General features: G+C 39.5%; 2 protein-coding genes across 2 annotated transcripts in view; both read left to right on the forward strand.

Moving 5' to 3' along the window:
• The window catches only part of mrc1a (mannose receptor, C type 1a), a 20,214-nt gene extending 8,065 nt beyond the window's left edge, over positions 1 to 12,149 (forward strand). The window contains exons 17-30 of the mRNA XM_037694333.1: positions 6,330 to 6,493; positions 6,630 to 6,694; positions 6,801 to 6,901; positions 7,004 to 7,143; positions 8,412 to 8,517; positions 8,632 to 8,795; positions 8,951 to 9,056; positions 9,954 to 10,186; positions 10,279 to 10,444; positions 10,544 to 10,696; positions 10,775 to 10,891; positions 11,459 to 11,617; positions 11,704 to 11,736; positions 11,828 to 12,149. Coding sequence (XP_037550261.1) covers positions 6,330 to 6,493; positions 6,630 to 6,694; positions 6,801 to 6,901; positions 7,004 to 7,143; positions 8,412 to 8,517; positions 8,632 to 8,795; positions 8,951 to 9,056; positions 9,954 to 10,186; positions 10,279 to 10,444; positions 10,544 to 10,696; positions 10,775 to 10,891; positions 11,459 to 11,617; positions 11,704 to 11,736; positions 11,828 to 12,066 — 1,946 coding nt within the window. The 3' untranslated portion in view covers positions 12,067 to 12,149. The remainder of the gene's footprint in view (positions 1 to 6,329; positions 6,494 to 6,629; positions 6,695 to 6,800; positions 6,902 to 7,003; positions 7,144 to 8,411; positions 8,518 to 8,631; positions 8,796 to 8,950; positions 9,057 to 9,953; positions 10,187 to 10,278; positions 10,445 to 10,543; positions 10,697 to 10,774; positions 10,892 to 11,458; positions 11,618 to 11,703; positions 11,737 to 11,827) is intronic.
• Positions 12,150 to 18,761: 6,612 nt separating this feature from the next.
• Positions 18,762 to 22,730, forward strand: LOC119426377 (zinc transporter ZIP12-like). Its single transcript, XM_037693939.1, has 8 exons — positions 18,762 to 19,010; positions 19,574 to 19,879; positions 19,960 to 20,167; positions 21,468 to 21,607; positions 21,748 to 21,919; positions 22,024 to 22,196; positions 22,282 to 22,437; positions 22,635 to 22,730. Exons 1-8 carry the CDS (start codon positions 18,762 to 18,764, stop codon positions 22,728 to 22,730), a joined length of 1,500 nt encoding a protein of 499 aa, XP_037549867.1.
• Positions 22,731 to 23,078: the final 348 nt, after the last annotated feature.

Consider the following 23,078-nt stretch of genomic DNA (forward strand, 5'->3'; position numbering starts at 1 on the left):
GGGGGGGGGGGGAGATTGGGAGGGATGGCAATATTTTTGATCCCTGTCAAGTCACATGTCTGGTGATTTAAAGGTTTCCTCAACACCTGCTGTTAGATTCCTAAGTTGGAATGTTAAAGGTCTGAACAATCCAGTGAAACGGTCTAAAATATTTTCTCATATGAAACGCCTGAACCCAGACATAATATTCCTACAGGAAACACATTTGCAAAATTCAAATCAAGTCAGGCTCAAATATCCATGGATTGGGGAGATTTATCATTCGAGCTTCAACTCAAAAGCTAGAGGAGTTGCCATAATATTTAATAAGAATATTCATTTTACAGCATCAAGAATAATGAAGGATATAAATGGCAGATTTCTTATAATTGCAGGCTCCTTGTTCCACACTCCTGTTTTATTAGTAAACATTTATGCACCAAACTTTGATAAACCAGATTTTATAAACAATCTAGTTAGCACACTTCCATATCTTGATACTCATTTGTTAATTCTAGCTGGAGACCTGAATTGTGTAATGAATCCATCATTAGATCGCTCCTCATCTCGGTCCTATACACAGTCTAATATGTCTAAATCTATTTTGGATTTTGTGTCCCAAAATGGATATGTAGATCCATGGAGGACACGGAATCCACTAACAAGGACCTATTCTTTTTACTCTCAAATACACCAATCCTATTCCCGTATAGATTATTTTTTTGTTGATAGCTCTTTAATGCAGAGAGTCACGTCTTCTGAATACTATCCGATTGTTATTTCAGACCATTCTCCTCTAAGCATTGATATAAATTTTATAAACAAACCCAATTCTAGTCCTCGTTGGAGATTTAATACTCTCCTGTTATCAGATGAGCCATTTAATAAATTCATCTTATCATCAATTGATGATTTTCTAAGGTTCAATAAGAGCGATACAATTTCTCCCTCACTACTGTGGGAAACATTAAAAGCTTATCTTCGGGGTCAGATTATCTCTTTTTCAGCTAATATTAATAAAAATCTACGCACTAAGATATCAGAAATATCAACAAAAATTCAGAATATTGATAGGCAAAATGCCGTTAATCCGTCACATGATTTGCTGAAACAGCGACAGGATCTTCAGATGGAACTTGATCTTTTAACTACATCTGATGCGGAGCGACTCTTGATACGATCTCGAGCCACTTATTATGAACATGGGGAAAAACCAAGTAGACTTCTGGCACATCAATTGAAACGAAAAGCCGGCTCTCACATAATATCACAAATCAACGATCGGTCGGGCAATCTTGTTTCAGATCCTGTCTCTATTAATGATACTTTTAAAAAATTCTACTGCAATTTGTATAAGTCTGAACTACAAGCAGACTCAAATGAGCTATGTGCCTTTCTTCAGGATATTGACATACCTAGGATAGACAAATTGCTTTCTGACCAACTTGAAGCTCCCATTAAATTAGAAGAAATATTTGCGTCAATTAAGGATATGCAAAGTGGTAAAACACCTGGCTCAGATGGTTTCTCTGCCGAATTTTTCAAAAAATTTAAAGATAAAATAGCCCCTCTTCTTCTTGAGGTTTATAATGAGTCATTTGGGCAGGGCTTGTTGCCTCCCACCTTGACTCAGGCCTCAATTTCTCTCCTGTTAAAGAAGGATAAGGATCCTACTGCCTGCGAGTCCTATAGACCTCTTTCACTTTTGAATGTGGATTTTAAGATTTTGTCTAAAGTACTCGCGACTCGGCTTGAGACAGTTCTCCCTCGGATTATTTCACAAGAACAGAATGGATTCATTAAAGGTCGCCAGTTGTTTTTTAATACTCGTACACTGTTGAATACAATTTTTTCAACTCATTCCTCTAAATCTCCTGAAGTGATAATTTCTCTTGATGCCGAGAAAGCTTTTGATCGAGTGGAATGGGAATATCTCTTTGCTGTTCTTAATGGGTTTGGTTTTGGAGAGAGGTTTGTGTCTTGGATCAAGCTACTTTATACATCCCCTCAAGCATGTATTCTCAGTAATTCCGTCCAATCTGATTATTTTACGGTGGGACGTGGTACTAGACAGGGTTGCCCTCTTTCTCCCCTCTTGTTTGCGTTAGCCATTGAACCCCTATCCGTTGCTCTAAGATCCCTTTCTTCTTTTCATGGAATCGTCCGCTCTGGTGTCGAGCTTAAATTGTCCTTATATGCAGATGACCTTCTCCTGTATGTCTCTGACCCTTTACGGAGTCTTCCCCCAATTTTAAATATTCTAGAAAAATTTGGATCATATTCTGGCTATAAAATTAACTCACTTAAAAGTGAATGCTATCCAGTGAATTCATTAGCTTTAAAGCTTAAGCCTTCTGATATCCCTTTTAGGCTCAGTCCCTCGGGATTTAGGTATTTAGGAATTAATATTACACGTACTTTGCCCTCAATGTTTTCTCAGAATTATGCCTCACTAGTTTCCCAAATTGCATCAGATTTACAGAGATGGAACTCTCTCCCTCTTTCATTGATTGGTAGGATTAATATTATCAAAATGAATGTGCTACCTAGACTTTTGTTTTTATATCAAAATATCCCTCTGTTCTTGCCCAAACAGTTCTTCAGGTCCCTGGATCAGATGGTCTCATCTTTTTTATGGAACGGAAAGGCCCCCAGAATGAGACTTTCTTTATTACAACAGTTCACCACAAACGGGGGTCTTTCTCTACCTAATTTTACAATGTATTACTGGTCCTCACATATCCATAAACTGACTTATTGGTTAAATTCACCTGATCTGATTTGGTGTAAACTTGAAATTCAGTCGATTTCTGCATCTTTTTCGCCCGCTTCAATTATTTATTCATCATTACCAATTAAATTATCCTCAGTTACTACAAATCCTATAGTGCTCTCAACACTCAGGATCTGGTCACAATTTAGGTCCCACTTTAAATTTGTATCACCCTCTAATAAAATGCCGTTACTAAAGAATCACATTTTTTCTCCAGCATCTAATAATGCTGCCTATAGAATTTGGTATGAGAAAGGTATTAGAACAATGAGAGACCTGTACGAAGATGGTTTATTTCTTAGTTTTTCAGAATTGTCTTCTAAATTTAATCTACCCACTTCACATTTGTTTCTTTACTTCCAAATTAGGCATTGCGTTTCATCGCAGTTTCAAAATTTTCTAGCTTTGCCTACTGACCCACCATGGGTTGAACTCTTAGTTTTGAGCCCCAATTTGAAATCTCCTCTTTCAATTATTTATGGAAAACTTATGGCAATAGAGGCTGATTCATCGGGTAAAACTAGAACTGCATGGGAACGTGAACTGGGTGTTAAACTATCAGATTCATGGTGGGATAAAGTTATTCTCAGCATACGTCAGAGTACACCATGTGCCAGACTACAGTTAATACAATTTAAAGTAATAAATAGAGTACACTTCTCAAAAACACGTTTATCTAAAATGTTCCCCTCAATACCAGACCAGTGCGATAGATGTCAGACTTCACCTTGCAACTTAAGTCATATGTTCTTTTTCTGCCCAAAACTGCAAGGGTTTTGGAAATATTTTTTCTCCATACTCTCAGGAGTTTTTAAGATTCAGTTTCAAAGTGATCCACTTATTGCTATTTTTGGAGTTCCTGGGACCACACTTAATCTATCCCGCCAGCAGGGGGAGGTCTTGGCCTTTTGCTCTCTCCTTGCCAGACGTTGTATTTTGCTCGCCTGGAAATCTCCCACACCACCATCCACATCACAATGGCTTAATACTGTAAGATTATACTTGAAGATGGAAAAAATTTTACTAACAGTGAAAGGTAGTTCAGAAAAATTTACCCACAAGTGGACACCCTTTGTGTCATATGTAAAATCTTTACCTTCATAGCGTATAGACTGATATGATTGACTCATCACATTACCATGTGACTTGTTTTTAGAGGATAAATGAAAGACTGAAATACTGTTTTCCTTTTGGTTTGTTGGGTCCCTCCTGTTCGTTCCTCCTCCCCCTCTCTCTCTTTTTTTTTTTTTTTTTTTTATTTATTTTTTTTTTTTTTTAGTTTCTTCTTTCCTTATTTTGTCTTGTTTTTGGTTAAGGGGGAAGGGGAGGGAGGGGAAGAGGGGAGGGAGGGGGGAAAGGGGGAAGGAAAAAAAAAAAGAAAAAATTGGAGAAGTCATGTAAATTCTGTTTAATGTATGTAATGTCAATTATATATTCTCCTGATAAATAAAAATTAAAAAAAAAAAAATAAAGTGTTGTAATCATCAAAATGACATTTGAAAACGAGAGAAGTGAGGAAAACGTGCATCTGGCTACTGATTTCATCACTGCAATATTCAACTGCCTTTTAAAACGTACACGAGATCCTCATCTCAAGGCTTAAGCAGAAGGTGGACATCACATAGTCAGTGCTCCAATACATTAGGTTCCACCTCTCTGATAGAAGTTAATATGTCAACATCAATAATTTTGTTTCCACCTCTGAACCTCTCCTGTGGGTGGTACCACAAGGTTCTATTCAAGTTATTTTTCTTTACTTTATACCTGCTTATGCAGATGATTGTTAAGTACAGTTCCCTCGGAGGCGCACTGATGTATGCTTTGTCCAGCCTCTCCTTGACTCCCTGGTTGACATCAGAAGTTGGATGACATGAAATTTTCTGAATTTCTTTGAGAAGAAAACCCAAGTTATATTGTTTACAACCACTGGCCTCAGCAGGAAACTGCACTGATCTTTCCTCTCTTCCTCTTATGAGAAAAACATTATCACATATCTGGGAGTGAATGAATCCTTCCCCAAAACTAAACAATCATGTAAACACAAAGTGATCCCTCACCTATCACAGGGGTTACGTTCCAGAGACCCAAGTGATAGGTGAAAATCCGTGAAGTAGCAGAGTTACATTTATTTTATTATTTATATAGAGAGCAAGGCTTTATAAACCTTTCCCACACTCTTACATATCCATGCGCACCTACTGTGTGGGCCCCACGCCCGTCTATATAAATTGCACTGAGACAGGAAATAGACTCCCAAATAGCATTTGTCTTCAGCCATTTAGAAGCCAGTAAGGCCCAGATCTTAAAAGGCTGTGCCTATACTCATAATCTGGAGTTACAGTATGTAACCAATGTTCTATTACATATACAGCAGGCTTTGCCCTTTAAAGCTATGGCTAGTGGGTTTAAGGCGAAGCAGGATGTGCCTCACTGGGTCCATTCAGAACCACAATCACACAGACATCTGCTTACACTCTTTGAAACAATCCATATTGAGCCTTCGAATCACGAGTTTATGTGCCACTTACATGCCACTGAATCAGTGCACCTGAGATGCGCTGAGCAGCAGAGAGAAATAATCTCTACGTCAGACTGAAGGTTGAAATGTCAAACCTGCTGCTGTGAGAACAGGCAGGATGGAGAAGTCAATAAAACATTTGCAACATCACTCTGATAAAACTCTGAGGACAGAGGAAGTCCAGGAGAAGCTGGAGACATCACGCAGATAAAAATGAATGAATGAGCACGGAGAAGCCCAGGAAGCTGCTATGCAGATGTCCTGCACTGACACTTCTCTGTGTAAAGCCATGGAGGATGAGATTCCTCATGGTGGGAGTGGGCTCTGAGCTCCTCTGGAGGCTAAGATCCAGAGGAAACATATGCCTGTGAAACAGCCTCCTACAGCCAGTGTGACAGGCGCTAAGCAGACAGAGGAAGACCTTGAGACTGATCACTGAAGTGTACATACGTTGAGAGCAGTGTGATGTGGCCATGCACGTGATGTAGCAGGAGAGCAAAAAAACACTGATCTCATTGCTGATCGGGTGCTGATCTCATTGCTGCTGATTCATTTCATGCTGCTGTGTTCATTTGTGCTCGCCTGCTCACACAGACTCATGTTCAAGCTGCTGTTGTTCAGCTTATTGTATTTGTACTACTAGTGCTTAGCGTATTTTTAGTTTAACATATTTCTTAGTTCATATCTTAGGTCTTATTACTGTTTTTTACAATTTACACTTTTGTTGGATGTAACTGGGACCCTGTGTACACTATTTAGTTCCAGCACATGTACCACATGTGGTGCGAATGACAAATAAAGAAACTTTGACTTTTGACAAACAACAAAACTGCCTGCTGCAACAAATCGTCATTAGATTTTCAGCTTTAACATAATACGTTTTGCCCTTCAAACTCTAAATACTTGGGAAAGTTATGCAAGCTGGCATGCTAAATAGAGATGGTAAATAGTTTGTTAGCATGCTGACATTAGCATTTGATTCAAAATGCTGCTACATGCACACAAGTACAACACCAGGCAGCTGGTTGCAGACTCCTAACAGCTGTTTGTTCTCTGCAGTATTCAACACCACAGAAGATGGATGGCTCATATACAATGACAGCCAATACTACATCAACAATGATATCTTACCGATGGAAGCTGCCAGAGCCTACTGCAAGAAAGGCTTTGGTGAACTTGCAGTCCTAACAGGGGAGAGTGAGAGGAAGTTCCTCTGGAAAAATGTGAGAAATTGCTTTAGAAACAAACATGGGAGGTCAAAATGGCCACGATATTACACCTATTCATTCACCAGTCTGTTTCCACAAACAGTAAACATTAGGTTTAGCTAAAGTCTTACTTATGTTTCTGTTTACACAGATAGCAAAAGGTTCTCAAAACCAGTACTACATTGGCATGATGGTGAATTTGGATAAATCTTTTAGGTAAATTAATCTACAATTTTAATGCAAAGCAATCAGAATGATTCCTATATGCTTGTAGGCTAATTCAAGTCTTTGAAAATGCTTACATATTCTCTTTTTTTTTTAGCTGGGTAGATGGAACACCTGTAACTTACACTGCATGGGAACACAATGAACCCAACTTTGCAAACAATGATGAAAATTGTGTGACGATGTACAAAAGCATGGGTAAGTCTAATTCAGAAACATCCCATTTTATGCTGGTTTAGTAAATATGATCAGCTCAATATTTCCCATTGTCACTTCCCTCTATAAATTCTGCATATTCAGGTTATTGGAATGACATAAATTGTGGTTTTAAGCTTCCGTCCATTTGCAAAAGAAGCAGCAGTTTTATCAATGCAACAATAGTACCAACGGCAGTTCCTAGAGGAGGATGTGCGCCCGAGTGGCTTGCTTTTCAAGGAAAGGTAATCACAAAAAATAAATAACTAAATATATCACACAACAAAGACTACTTAGTCTATCCATCCATCCATATCTTTACTCGCTTCTTCCTTTTTGGGTCGCGGGGGTCACTGGTGCCCATGTCCAGCCATCACTGTGCACGAGGTGGGGGAGACCCTGGACATGTCTCCAGTCATCACAGGGACACATAGAGAGAGACAAACGAGACAAACAACCATTCATTCTCTCACTCACAACTAGAGACAATTTAGAGTTACCAATCAGCCTAACATGCATGTTTTTGGTCTGTGGGAGGAAACTGGAGTACCCGGAGAAAACCCATGCATGCACAGAGAGAACATGCAAACTCCACCCAGAAAGGTCCCCCGGACCGGGATTTGAACCAAGGCAACCTGCTTGCTGAGAGGCAGCAGCTACCAACTGCACCACCATGCTGCTTACTTATTAGTCTAATGTAGATATATTTAGAAAAAAATGTTTTCATGCTTCCAAACTTCTAGGTATACGTGGTACTGGTCAGCTTCTGTGGGTTCAAATCCGATCCAAATTTCTGAATTTAAATATCAGCCAATATTGATATTTTCAGCAGAAGTGTCTGCTGGGCACTTTTCACCTGATTGTTAATCCATCCATCCATTATCTTTACCCGCTTATTCCATTTTGGGTCACGGGGGTCACCGGTGCCCATGTCCAGCAATCACTGTGTGAGGGGCGGGGTACACCCTGGACGGGTCGCAAGTCCATCACAGGGCCACATAGAGACAAACAAGTCAAACAACCATTCACTCTCTCACTCACACCTAGGGACAATTTAGAGTTACCATTCAGTCTAACATGCATGTTTTGGGTCTGTGGGAGGAAACCGGAGTACCCGGAGAAAACCCACGCATGCACGGAGAGAACATGCAAACTCCACCCAGAAAGGCCCCTGGACCGGGGTTTGAACCAAGGACCTGCTCGCTGAGAGGCAGCAGCTCTACCAGTTGCGCCACCGTGCTGCCCCCCTGATTGTTAATACAGCACAATATTTACTTCTGAATATTTGCATTGCACACATAACTTGCTGTCTTGACTTTCTTGGTCAGTCAATACTAAAAAAGTGTCAGTGAAAGAACGAATATTCTATACAATAACATTATGATTAAAAACTAGCCTGATGTAGGGTCAGATGGGTTTCAACTCCAATACTCACCAAATGTAACTTATTGACTCTGACCATAGTTTTAAGGACAGTGGGGATTTATATGGCAAATTTGTCTTGTTAATACAGTGCTACAAATTTTTTACGAGTGACAAGAAGAACTGGGAGGATGCCAGGACAAATTGCATTCAAGAAGGAGGTAATGTGGTGTCCATAGTCAACGAGAAGGAGCAAGGTCAGTCCTACTAGCAATGCTACTACACATTACTAACCAATATTATGATTACTGTTTGTCTGCACATAGTTTAAATTTCGAACGAGTTGAGAAATCTTGTTTTCTCTTTTCCAGCATTCTTAACAACACAGATGTTATACTACAGTGACGATCTGTGGATTGGAATGAATGATGTCAACTGGGAGATGCATTTTGTGTGGACAGATGGCAAAGGCATTTCATACACCAACTGGGCCAAAGGGCACCCTTCAGCTGATGGGCGTTATTTTAATGACGAGGTTATTGTGACCGTATACACACACACACACACACACACACACACACACACACACACACATATATATATATATATATATATATATAATTTATATACATGTATTTTGAGAACACACAGATAAAACTGAAAACTAACACACCTTGTTCTTCCTGACAGGTGTTTGACTGCGTGATCATGGTAGGCAGCACCAAAAAGCTGCAAGGACAGTGGAAGGTGGAGGACTGTAGTGCAAAACATAGCTTCATCTGCAAAAAAAATGTTGGTGAGTAACATCACATTTTGTGGAGGAACAAGAAACAAGTGCAAGTCCTTGCAAAACCAATTCATGCATGAAAAAAAACTCATATTTGACTAAACTATTTCAGTTAACAGTTTGCCATTCTGGTATTTTCAAACATTTCTTACAAGTATGAATGAACATAACTGAAGGGAAGCAGTCAACCAACCAGCCAGAGTCATCTGTTTTTGCACAATCGCTTGAAAATTGAAACCAAGAATCACTTAATCAAAAATAAAGCATGAATTTTGAAACAACCTTGTAATTTATAAAAATAAGTGACCATTTACGGTCTAAATTTGCGAAAACAGAGCACTTAAAATCTTTAATGATTTGATGTGTCTGGCTGATTGACAAGAAATAAGGGAGATACTGAGCTGCTGGTTGAAATACTGTAATGGAAATGTTACAAAAAATGTATATTTTAAGAGGGTAACTCAGCCTGGAATGTGTAACAGGTTGGACGTTTTCAGGTCTTTGCGTCTAAATTTTGGATGCAAGTGCAAAAACTGGAAAGTTGTAAAACCAAAACATTAGCGAGAAAAAAGCTTCTAGAAAATAAACATGAATGAATGTCTTTAAAAGTAAAAAAAATGAATATCCAATAAAATAAAATAGGTTAGAAATGGCAGTCAGTGTTTGTCACTGAATCTCAGGGAATCAGCAGAAGAAAATCAACTTTATGGACAGAGCCGCCTGACTTAAACCATCAGTAACACCTAAACATAGATCAAACACTTGGCTGCTGTGGACTGTACTGACAAAAGTGCAACACAAGTACAAATAGCATTCTAACCAATGAGTCATCAGGAGAAAAACATCACTTATATTCAGGTAATAATAACCTTGTCAAGCATTAACTTGTGCATCTTGTTCATTCAGACCACCAGATTGTAGTTCCACCCACCACTGTCTCACCAAAGACCTTTTACAAGATAGGCAATGACTCCTACAAAGTGGTGACTCAGAAGATGAGGTGGGATGAGGCTCGGAGACTGTGTCAGGCAGATGATGCTGATCTGGCCAGTATCCTAACCCCTGTAATCCAGGCATACATCACCTTGCAGATTTCCAAGCTCAAAGAGCCTATCTGGATTGGCCTCAATAGCAATGTGGTAACTGTCCACCTGTTTTTGAATCATTTAGTTTCAAGTACAACTTTAAATGTAATTTTATTTTAAATTATCATAATTATTATTATTTTCAGACAGGGGGTCGCTACAAGTGGGTTGACAACTGGCTTCTCTCCTACACAAAATGGGGCAAGAATGAGCCAAAAAGGAACTATGGTTGTGTGTATATAGATGTGGACCACACATGGAAGACATCACCGTGCACCACGACCTACTATTCTATTTGCAAAACATCTCCAGGTTAGGCAATTTTCTTTTCCCACTTTTTTATGAAACACTGACCTAACTTTTTTTTTTTTTTTTAACACTGGGCTGAAATGTGCATTTTGTTTCCCACAGAGGTAGCTCCGACGGAGCCGCCACAGCTTCCTGGCAACTGTCCAGAGTCGAAGAAACAAAGACCATGGATACCTTTCAGAGGTCATTGCTATGCTTTCTTAAGCTCAATGGTGGACAACTGGGCCCAAGCCTCAGTTGAATGTCTGAAAATGGGTAAATATTATTATTTTTTTGTTTTTGATACATTATTTCTTTATGCATAAACTATAACTCTGTCATTGGTGTTGTCAGGTGCATCTTTAGTGAGCATCCAAGACCCAGTTGAGGAGAAGTTTATACAGCAGACTATTGAACTTCTGCAGGATAGTGCAAAATCTTTCTGGATTGGTCTTTACAAGTCTCATGACGGTAAGAATAATGAAGTTAAACTCTGATTATGTGTCTTTACAAATACTACAACATCCCTTGATCTCATTTGAAAACCTATTTGAAATAATACGAGAACAACCAGCTGCCACAGATTTTATGATGGCAAGAATATGTCACGTCAACCAAGTAAAGAGAGGTGTTCCTATTTATAATCATTCTTAGACAAGTTGTTTTTTGGTCAAATTTATTTTAGGGAGAAAAAAAACAGAGGGAAGTGATACTATATGCAAGTCTGAGTACACTTCTATCAGAAGCTTGCTTTTAATTCCTGAGCATGCACCGAAGAGCAGAGGTTTCAGAATTGTTCAGAAATTCTTGTAAATGTGAAGCAGTTGTGATAAAAAGTAAAATTCAGCCTGACCATCTAAACAAAACTTACTTTCATCCTTTGAAGCTTAAACAACCATATGTGGTTTTTGACTGCATTTACAACTGCACCGAAGAATAAAGATTTCGTTATATACACCAAATAAATAAAGCACATTTTAGGAGCAATGGTTAATTCAGTATAGCTTTACTCGCTAAAGAAATGTGTCTTGCTTCCAGATGAGTGGATGTGGATTGATAACAGCATTGTGGACTACACCAACTGGAAAACAGGAATGCCAAAGTCAGACTTGTGTGTGAACATCCATTCTGACAGTGGACAATGGAGCACAACCACCTGCAGCAGATACAGGTCTTACATCTGCAAAACACCTAAAAGTAAGTAAAATCTGATATTTTTTTCCCATTTCCAAGTCATCAATCGATTACGTACACTTACTACTTTCTATGTATATATATTTTAGCTATAAAAGCCACAGAAAAGGTTCCATCTGCTGGTAAGTCAATAAAAAACTATTTGAAAAGGAACTGCATTACATTTCATGCTAAAGCTGCCTAACTGGTAACACTTCTGTGTTCCCTCCTTAGCTCCTGTCATTCAAGAAGCTTCACATGGATCTGCTGGCATCACCGTGGCTGTGGTGCTGACGATAATTGCCATTGCTGGACTCGGTGCCTTCCTGCTTTTCCGCAAACGGATACAAATACCCACTCCTGCTCTTGGAGACTGCACCTTTGACAACAATTTATACTTCAACAATCTGACCCGAGCTCCCGTAGACACTAGAGGCCTGGTGGACAATATAGAGCAGAATGAGCAAGCATAGGAAGATACTGTATGTGAAATGCTGATCCGCACAAAAGAGAAATGATCCAGAGTATTTATGTGGTAGTCTCATCATTTTCAGAAGACTAGCTGAAAGATTTTAACTATAAAAATTTACAAGTCTTGCTGCAAGCACTGACATCGCACTTAGTAAAATATGAACAAGATAATGTTTTTTTTTAAAAAAAGCAAATTAAAAATGTTATTTGTGAAATCTGTAGAAATTTTCTCTTTTGTCTAACCAGTGTGACCAAAAATATTTGCATGTTCAAATAAAGATGAATATGTTTTTCAATGCAAGCTGGAAGAGCTACCGTTTCAATGAACTGTTTATGAGCCTCTTTCTTATACTGTAAATAGATATCAATTAAATGAAAATAAATTAAACAAAGTTGTCTTTTTTTCCTCCACCTTTTAGGATTTTAAGTATTAAAATTACCAGTAAATGTGCAAACTTTGTATACTGTATCGAATGTGTTGTACTTTAAAACCACCCAACACTGCTGAATAAACTAGAAGGAAAATAATAACCACTTTAGTTTTCCTAAACTTACATCAATAATTCAGATTTTTTTTTTAAAGTCAGGGTCAGAGCAATTATCCCACCTGTTGTAGATTGCTCCTTGATTGCCCTCAGTTTAGTTAACAAACAGATATCATATAGCCCAAGTGGAGCCAACACCAAAATGGATTGATGCCATTTTAAATAAACTCCTATTTAATGTTTTATAACAGTTTATGCAAACATAGTTTAAAAAAAATCAGTTTTGCATTACACTGATATTTATACATAAGCTTCTACTTTTTTTTTTGCAAGTGCAAATAGTGGACGGAGAACTATCCATTCTTTTTCACTTTTTGGTACTTTATTTTGTACCATTATTGCATGCTTTAGGTTTTTTGTTTTTTTTGTTTTTTAGTTTTGGACATTTGTTATGATGCGTAACCATGGCAACAAGGCAGTTTTCTACAACCAACTGCAGCTGATTAACATCTCAAAAGCTCAAATAATATCTCAACTACAGCCACAAATCTCAAATGAGTTGAAAAGGAGGCTCTGTGGATGCACTCTCAGCAACCTGCCAGCTGTGCTTGAGTGCCTGACCACTGAGATCCTGGAACTAGCAGGAAACACGGCTCATGACAGCGGAAGAATAGGATCGTCCCTTGGCACATACAGTTGGATGTCCGCAGCGACGAGGAGCTCGGCAGACTGATGGGAGGAGTGGCCATCGCTTTGGGAGGAGTTCTGTTTCAGTTTCTTAGGATCCATAGGATCCACTGTGGGATGGACCTTTACAAGAGATCCTTCCTGTTTACATCCATCAGTATCTATAACATCTCTTAATGCAATGAGGATAACAAGTTACAACAACAAATAATTTCCCTTTGGGATTAATAAAGTGTTTTTGAATTGAATTGAATTGTTTAGCGAGTTAAATCAGTTCTTCTCATACTGAACATTTCATTGCATTGTCAACCTTGTGTTAACCTGCATATGACAAATAAATAATATAACATAACATTAGAGCTAGACCGATATATTGGTAGGGCCAATATTTTAGGCAGATATGCATTTGGGGACATATCAGTACGAGTGATAATTGGCCCATTATGCACCGATATACACACTTCTAATATTCATCTCTAAAATGCTGGTCCCCAGCTAAGATTCGATCCTGCAAACTTCTTGCTGAGAAGCAATAGCTCTAACAACTGAGCCACTGTGCCGCTTGGAAGCAGAACTAGTTGAAGCCTTTTGGTTGCTACTTGGAGACTTCCGTTAAGAATATCACAATATTTCTGCCTAAATTACTGCGTAATGTGACAATTGACAATAACATAAAGGTTTATAAAATTTGTAATTACAATTTTATATAATTATTTAACAAAATTTATTTATATAGCACATTTACAGCATGTAAAAAAATCACATAAAACAACAAGTGCAAAGAAATAAGTGGGAATTAACAAACTAAAATCAGGAAACATTGCAACCTCATAATTATGATGAAACTCAAACTGATCTTGAATTAAAAGCCAGTGTAAAGAACTTACTTTTCTGGGGGTGATTAAAATATTGTATAGACTCTGCAGTACGGGAGGTTATGGTGAGGCTACGTGCTAATGCTAAAGCTGGAAAACTCCCGATACCATCTCTCTTTCTGTCGAACGTCTGCTCATTGGACAACAAGATGTATTTGCTTCGTCTGAGAGCAGGCACCTCAGAAGAGGTGATGAAGTGTGTGGTGCTTTGCCTCACAGAAACATGGATTACAAGCGAAATGCCAGATTCAGCCTTCTAGCTGGATGACAGACTCTTCTTTTTTTTTTGAGCGGATCATTGCAGCGAGCTAACGGGGAAATGGAGGGGAGGAGGACTGTGCATTTACGTGAGTAAAAGTTTGTGCTGGCCTGCCCCCACTGAGACATTCCAGATCGGTACAAAAGAAAGTTAAATCTTGTATCCAGGACAGTGGCCTCATACTAAGATATTGTTTTGAAAGAACAGACTGTGAGGTCTTCAGAGAAGCTGCTGAAAATGAAGGGGCACTATATCTGGACCAATATACATCCGCAGTTCTGGGGTACAGTAGTACATGTACTAACAACGTTTCCACCATAAGATAAGTTAAAAGTTACCCGAACAGAAAACCTTGGCTGAATGCAGAGGTGTGCACCCTGCTGGAAGCCAGGAGCACTGCTTTCAGGTCTGGAAACTCACAGGAGCTGAGAAGGAAAAGGAAAGAGCTGGTTGCTGGTATTAAGAGAGCCAAGGCCACATATGCACATAGGGTCGAGGGTCAATTCACCTCACAAGACCAACGGAGCATGTGGAGGGGCATTAGGTGTATAACAGATTATAAAGGCAGGCGCGAACAATGCCCCAAAGACCCATCTCTGCCTGATGCCCTCAAGAAGTTCTATACATGCTTTGAAGACCCGAACAGACCACCCAGCACCAAACTCACCTCACCACCGGATGAAGAACTTCTCAGCATGCCCTCAGCAGAATTAAGGAGTACTTTCAGGAGGATTAATGCTCACAAAGCAACCGGCCCAGACAACATCCCCAGGAAAGTGTTGATAGAATGTGCTGATCAGCTCTGCGAGATGCTGGCTGACATTTTTAACAGCTCACTTACCCTGGCGAACGTTCCCACCTGCCTGAAGACCGCCACCATCATCCCAGTTCCAAAAAGCTCTACAGTGACTGGTCTGAATGACTATCGGCCAGTGGCCCTCACCCCGATAGTCGCTAAATGCTTCGAAAAACTGGTCATGACCCACATCAAAACAACCATCAACATCAATGAGGACCCTCATCAGTATGCATACCGTGAGAACCGATCAACAGAGGATGCCATCTCCTCTGTGGTCCTGGAGAAGAAGGACTCCTACGTCCGTATGCTCTTTGTGAACTTCACGTCTGCCTTCAACACCATGATTCCCCAAACACTAATGGACAAACTACTCACACTAGGACTAAGCCCCCCCATTTGCAACTGGGTACTAGACTTCTTAACAAACAGACCTCAGTCAGTGAGGATCCACAACTTCTCTTCCTCCACCATAACCCTAAGTACTGACTCCCCTCAAGGATGTGTGCTGAGCCCTCTCCTGTTCACTCTGCTCACATATGATTGTGCATCTACCCATCTAGGCTGTCACATTGTAAAGTTTGCAGATGATACAGCGGGGGTGGGATGCATCACAAACAAGTATGAGTCCAGCTACAGGCAGGAGGTGGAACACCTGGAGAGCTGGGGTGAAGATAATTACCTTCACATCAATGTGAAGACAAAGGAGATGATTGTGGACTTCAGAAGGAACAAACACACCTACACCCCAAGAGGATCTGCAGTGGAAGTGGTCTCCAGCTACAAGTACTTGGGTGTACACCTGAATGACAACCTAAGCTGGAGCAACAACACCACCAGCCTGATCAAGAAAACACATCAGAGACTCTGCTTCCTCAGGCAGCTGAGACGAGCTGGACTGGGAAGCTCAGTACTCACCTCCTTCTACAGGTGTGCAGTGGAGAGCATCCTGTGCTCCAGCATCAACATGTGGCATGGAGGCTGCACAGCTGCAGAAAGAAAAGCTTTGCAGAGAGTGGTGAAGGCTGCACAGAAGTCTGTTGGAGTCAGCCTCCCCACCATCACAGACATTTACACCTCTAGCTGCAGGAAGAGGGCCACCTGCATCATGAAGGACCCCACTCACCCAGCACACACACTTTTTGTTCCGTTCCCCTCAGGAAGGAGGTTAAGGAGCATTAAGTGCAGGACCACTAGACTGAGGAACAGCATTTATGTCTAACCAGGATAATCACTGTGAAAAATCACATCATGTTGCAGCTGATCTGTTTCATGTTGTTGTGTTCATGCTTGCTCATCTGCTCACACAAACTCATGTTCAACATAATGTTTTTATGCTTAGTGTATTGTTTAGCTGATGTTTTTCTTAGTTCCTATCTTAGACCTTATTACTGCTTTTCTTTTATATTTTATTGTTGGATGTAACTGGGACCCTGTGTACATAATCTCGTTCCACCACATGTACCACATGAGATGTGAATGACAAATAAATCTCTGACTCTGACAGAGAGCAGGAGCAGGTTTTCCAGAGTTTGGGATCTAGCTGGAGGATCTCAGTGCTTTATTAGGGATAAAAAAAATTAAAAAAAAAGTTTAAAAAAAAGTTCAGTTAAATAATTGGGAGCCAAGCCATTCAAAACAAACAAAAAAAAAAGAGTAAAATGAACAGGCAGCCAGTTTGCTAAAAACTGAGACAAAGATGTCTTTGCTATGAAATTTTTGGCCATAGTTGTTTTAAGGCGGCAGCAAACCACTTGGTCTTGTCTACTTGCCAGTTCAGTCAGAATTTTGTTCCTGTGAGGGGTGACCTTGCACAACACTAGTCTGTGGAGACGCACAAAAAAGATACTTAGGTTTAATTTACCATTTTCAGCCTCTATACAAACTAAACAAATACAAGACTCTTGCCAAACTTCAGTGTGGGCAACAAAAGATTGCCATGCCATACGCCTCACTGCTACAAATGAGGTATAGTAGTCACTTGGCTTCAAGGCTGTTGTAGCTAATCTTTAGGAGCTTACTCAACTTTTTTTTTCTTTTTTTTTTTTGGTGTGCTGGGTTTTTATAACCAGCACCAATGCTCTAGAATGCTCCTCAAACAAGTGCTAAAAGTTTGGTTCCTTTAGTGAAGTCAGCCTTCAGCTACAGAGGAAAACAAACCTAATTCCAGCATCTAAAACAGGCAGAGGGGAGATAAGCACAATCCAGGGAAAATTGGTAAGCTTTCACGACTTTTTATATCTGGCGATACAGCCATTTTTTATGTAACAACACATTACAAATAATCTTGTTGCTGCTGGGCTGATTTAGACAAAGGTGTATTCCACAAGAGAATGCTAAGCTTAGTCTGTTTTGCCCTGTATGTTTGATCCTTGATGAATCAGAGATGTCAAAAATTGGAAAAGGATTTGAGAATGGGGCCAAATCACATTTACTCACACAAACAAACTCTTGTCTCATTTAAGCTGACAAATACAAATTCATCAGAACTGTATTACTTAAAATGGTTTGAAAAGACAGCAAATTATTGTCATAAGACAATGACAAGAGATCAGAAGAAACAAAAACTTTAAACTTACTGAGCCTAAGGTTCAGAAAACAATGGTAGGTACAAAAATCTAATTATAAGTAAATTATCTTCAAAAATGTAAAAAAAAAAAAAAAGTTAATTGGCAGGGGAAGTGGGTCCAGGACATGATGGGCGGGAAGTATGGGATTGATCAATAGATGCTTAAACAAAAAGGTTTAAGGACAAGAACAAGTACCACTGACGAGACACAGACTAACCGTCTGGGCAGAACAGCAAGGGATGGAAAACAAAAGTAAAGAAAAATATTCTAAATAAGACAGGAATTAAGGGTTGTAATACAAAGTAGAATTAACACTAAACAGGATCTTAAAAGAAACTACAAAATGGTAACAGGCCAAAGAAACAATAAAACCAAGCCTACATCCAGCCACACCTACAGACTCCCTTCTTCTTTCCAGTGTTGTGGTGTCTATTTTCAGCAGACACTGTGCAAAAAGTGGGGTAAGTCTTGGATAGATTGCAAGTCCATCGCAGAACCAAACCTTCAGACCACAGCATTAAAAAAAATGCAACTCCCCAACTTGTCAACTAAAGTAAATGTAAGTACTTCTTGTACAGTCTTTGCCCATCACTTTTGAATAGCAGTGCTCCATACCTACCCAATTTCTCTCAATTTTAATTATTGTCTCTAGTCCCCCTACCCACCTTCATCCCCCCAAAGTTTCTGCTCTGTACTTTCTCACTTGCCTGCACTAATCCTTTTGTTGTGCACTGAGGGGCCCAGGCTTTGACTATTAGGCACTGTAAGGACTGGTTCTGTGGAAGGGTTGCCTGCTGAGTCTTCTTGTTCTCCATCAGATCAGGCATACTTTTACTACTGCCTCCCTGCGCAAGAACAAATCACTGCTCTTCTCTATTGGTAGCTTAAGGTTTATTATGGTCGTTAACTTTCCTTCAGATCTCGTTTTTGATTTTCGTGATCATGTATTCTGACATTCACTTTTGTGTTTCAGTCCCCTAGACAGTCCTGGGAGCTTGAGAGCGTCTGACAGCGCTGATAGGAACATGCACTTTAGGAGCACTGCTCCATGTTTGGTGCTACTGCTGCATCTTTTTGTGTTGGAGCGAGTGCTAGAAAGCAACGCGCAGGACCAAGACTACCTCCAGGAAGCTCTCAGGACTTTGAATCTAACTCTGGGGAGTGATGACAAGTTTCGGCTCCAGAAGAACAGAACCAGCGACCTGATTACCAAACTGCTCCGAGATGTACATTGTGCAGAGAGGACTGGCATGACCCAGAAAATGTGTGAGAAAGTAAGATCTACACCCTTCTTAATCTTATAATGGAGGAACCAGTGAAAAATAAACTTTGCATAAACAGTTTGATTTGATCTCATATTCTGGTAAACATTATTATGGCTGGAATGTGTGGAGACTTAAGCCCTTGATCTCTATTCATGCTGAGTGGCTTTAGATATGCCTTGGTTTGGCAAATTGAACTCCATAGAGTGGATTTACCGGCAAGGCTTGTTGATTAAGTGGACCGTCAATCGGATTATATGTGTCAAGCTTTGAAAGTAAGATTTCTAAATAAGAGCAACTGCTTACATAGGCTGCTTCTTATGACTTTGATTGTTTTACCAACTCTCTAAGCTTTTAAAATATGTTAGTAGGTCTAGCTGGGCTTGGTTGTTAAATTCACAACATAAACCCTTTTTTTTTCCTCCAAAAAAGCACCTTACATTGACTGCAGACAGAATATGTTTTTAGTTTGTCAAGGTGACCCATTTTTCAGTACATCATGATTAAGTGCCATTATTGGTCAATTTCCTCTTAATAAAACTTGCCGTGTTTAATTCTATGTCTTTTGTTTCCAGTGCCTGACACCAAGCATCGTCCTCTCTGTGCTTGAGGATGGTGATAGCATTTATCTCAACGAGGCAGATTATCAGCGAATCTCAACTGTTCTGTTGTATTACATAATTAACTTGGAACATCAGTGTGTTTCAAACGACACCTCCCTTTCCTTATCATATGGGAGTTTAGAGTTCTACCTTCTGGCTCTAACCAATCTGGAACCAGCTGAGGACAATCACTTCCTATCACACAGCGAGATACAAAGTATTTTACAGCTCATTAACCAACACTACCACCCTTCCAAACAGGACGTATTGGATTTGCCAGTAAGGAAGTGTTTTTAGACAGATGTATCCTATTGAAACACATGCAGATGTACGTATGAATGTTTCGTCTTTGCTTTCAGTGTATTGACTCGGCTCGCCTTTTAGAAGATGTTGACGCAGAGGGAAATCCAGGTGTTAGAGTAACTCTGGTACCCAAAGTAGCAGCAATCATAATCAGCTACATCCTGCGTGGATACTGTTTCACACAGAGGAACCTCCCATCTCCCACCTTCTTTACAGATTACATTTTTCAATCTCTAAATTCTACAAACAACCTTCAGATAATTGGTAAGTTAAACAAAGTTCAGTACTTTGTCCCAACTTTTTAAATACCGTCTTGTTAAAAAAAAAAAATATGAAGAGCATCCTGTTACTAACTACAGTACTTAGCAACATAGCATAAAGTAGGACTCAGACACTTATAATTAAATGTATGGATCATCAGCAAATGTGAGCACCTTATTAAAAGTAGACGATTTGGCAATTTGGTTGTCTGGAATATTCATGTTTGAGTAAATGAAATGCCAAGTAGGATAGACACGAGCAATTATTATTCTTTCATAATTTGTTAGAAAGGTTTGTCAGGGGAGAAGTTTCTTGTTACAAATAATGTGTTTTCTTGGCTGAAGCTTGTAAAGATATATTTAAAAGAAAAAAAAACTTCTGGAACATCTTTTGGACAGATGAGTGCAAATAGGTTCGGCCATACTGCACAGCACCCCTTTTGAAGAAACCAAACACAGCACAGATGCCTCCGACCACTTGTCAAGCACAGTGGCAGTTGGTGATTTAGGCTGATTTTTACAGCCACTAGTCCTGGGCATCTTGTAGTCTCTGAATCAACCACAGACTCTATGACTCATTTGGTCAAATGTAAGACCATGTGTTTGGTAACAGCTAAAACTAGGTCATCAAAGAGGACACAGTAGCCAATCTACTATTAAATGGCTAAACAGACCAATAAAAATCAAAATGTTTAAATGGCTCAGTCAAAAAACAGAAAGCAACTGGTTTGAAAACGGTATGAAATATTTACTGTATCTCCAAGTTTATTATACCTATATTTCATGTGATACATTATGAGTACTTATGGCCTCTCATGTGTCAAAATATAGCCGTTCAACTGGGTTTCATAAAAATAATGAATCCAACAATAAAGTCTAACCATGTGAAACTTCTGCATCTGTTTAGACATAGGTATATGAACAGCTTGAACCACAAAGCATCCCTTATAAATTATTATTTTTGTCTTCGTCATTTTATAACTATAATAAATAAAGTGCTATGTGTTGTCATCATTGTATGTTTCCATACAATGGCGAAATTAGTTCTCTGTATTTAACCCATCACACCTGGGATACACCCAGGTGGAGCAGTGGGCAGCTATGTATCGTAGGTGCTTTGGGGGCAATTAGAGATTGGATGTTTTGCTCAGAGACGCCACAACATGTGGGAATGGCTGGGAATTGAACCTGATCCCAGTTCGGCTGACCTGCCTTTACCCCATCTCAGCCCCTAAATATAATGTTGTGAAGGAGGAAGTCTTGATGCCAAAACTGACACTATCTTTGGACTTTTTTCTGCTTAGACCTGGAGAAGCTACTTCGTCAGTTAGGCGTAGGAGCAAAGCACCACAGGAAGAGGCGGAGCAATAAAGGAAGCACACAAGACCTGTCTATGAAGTCACTGGAAAACAGCGGCCATAAAACTGAGAAAGGATGGGAACAGGTGAGGAAGAGAAGAACATTTATGTTTAAGAAAATTTTTAAAAATGTGTTTAAACTACTTGCAGATAATTTGAACCTCGAGTTCAAAGGCCGTCTGCTCATTTCCACATCAGTTTATATTTTTCAATTGAACCCATTCAGGTGTGTTTTTCAGCAAAACAGTTGGTGGATATTTTTGATCTGGACCCTCATTTGCCCATTTCCAAGATGCACTTCAGACAAATCTGCCCTGCCATTATTCAGCAGTTGCTATGCAATGCCTGTGGATCAGTAGAACAAAAAACAGGAGGGTCTCCACCAACTGCTATAGAGAGTAAGGCAGTCTTCTAATTGTGATTTGAGTTTAGCAAGGATTTGTTATTATTTAACAATGGTTTGAACAAAGAAAGTATACTCAAAGATTCCTCCTTCCTGCAGAGTACGGCTACAGCACGACTGCTGTCCTGGTCATCACAGTGAGTTCCATGTTGGGTATCTGTCTGGTGTTTTTTAACTCCTGTCAGGAGACCTACACACTCATCCTGCAGCTGTTTGTGGGTCTGGCAGTGGGAACACTCTCAGGAGATGCTCTCCTGCACCTCATACCACAGGTGCAAGACCTCCACAGCACTAAAACTAGTCAAACGTGTGCTTTAAGGGTGAAAATAAACATGCTCATTTTTGTGTCCTGTGCAGATCCTTGGTCTTCATGATGGAACTCACAGTCATGATGAAGAACTCTATAATGAAGACAAGGCATATTTGTGGAAGATTCTGTGCTTGATTGCTGGGATTTATGGATTTTTTCTTATTGAAAAAGTATTTTCTTATTTAGTCCCTTCTCATGCCCATGTGAGTTTCTTCTTTCCCCCTTTTATAAATTTACTGACACTGAAAAAAGATAGTTCTCCATGAGAAAAGGGCTGAAACTGCAGCAGATTTTTTTTTAATCTGGCTGTTAAACTGTGAGAGTTTTGCAAAAACAAACACATTTGTCATGACAGTGCACATTAAGGAACAATGGTCCAGTGATGTTATTTTGTTTTTAGGGTCACTCCAATGACCTTCCCTTAGAACTGACCTGCAATGGCCAGTCACAGAGGGGCAAGTCCATTTCCACCATCCAGTTGGTGAGTCTCATCTAATCTTTCACTAAACTGGTATTTTGTGGAGGATTCTTGGCAGAGAAATCCTTATTCTTGTTACCATCCCTTTTATATCCATTGTGATAAAATGGCAGTCCTTGGAAAATTTGGAAATTCCTTAAAACACAGACACAAATAAGTTAGAGGAAAAAAAATGCCTAGAACTATAAAAAACCATGTAAAAAAATACTGAGATTCACTTTAATCCTTCCTGCACGGTTGTTATATAACCTTACAAGTGAAGAGGTGTGGGAGTGAAAAAAGAAACAAACATGTAGGAGGATGGAGCATGAACACAATTACTTCTTTTTTTTTTCCAGAAAGCTTGTGTTGTATTATATATATATA

This window comes from Nematolebias whitei, chromosome 20 (assembly GCF_014905685.2).
Source record: "Nematolebias whitei isolate Nwh7 chromosome 20, NemWhi1, whole genome shotgun sequence".
Classification (NCBI taxonomy): domain Eukaryota; kingdom Metazoa; phylum Chordata; class Actinopteri; order Cyprinodontiformes; family Rivulidae; genus Nematolebias; species Nematolebias whitei.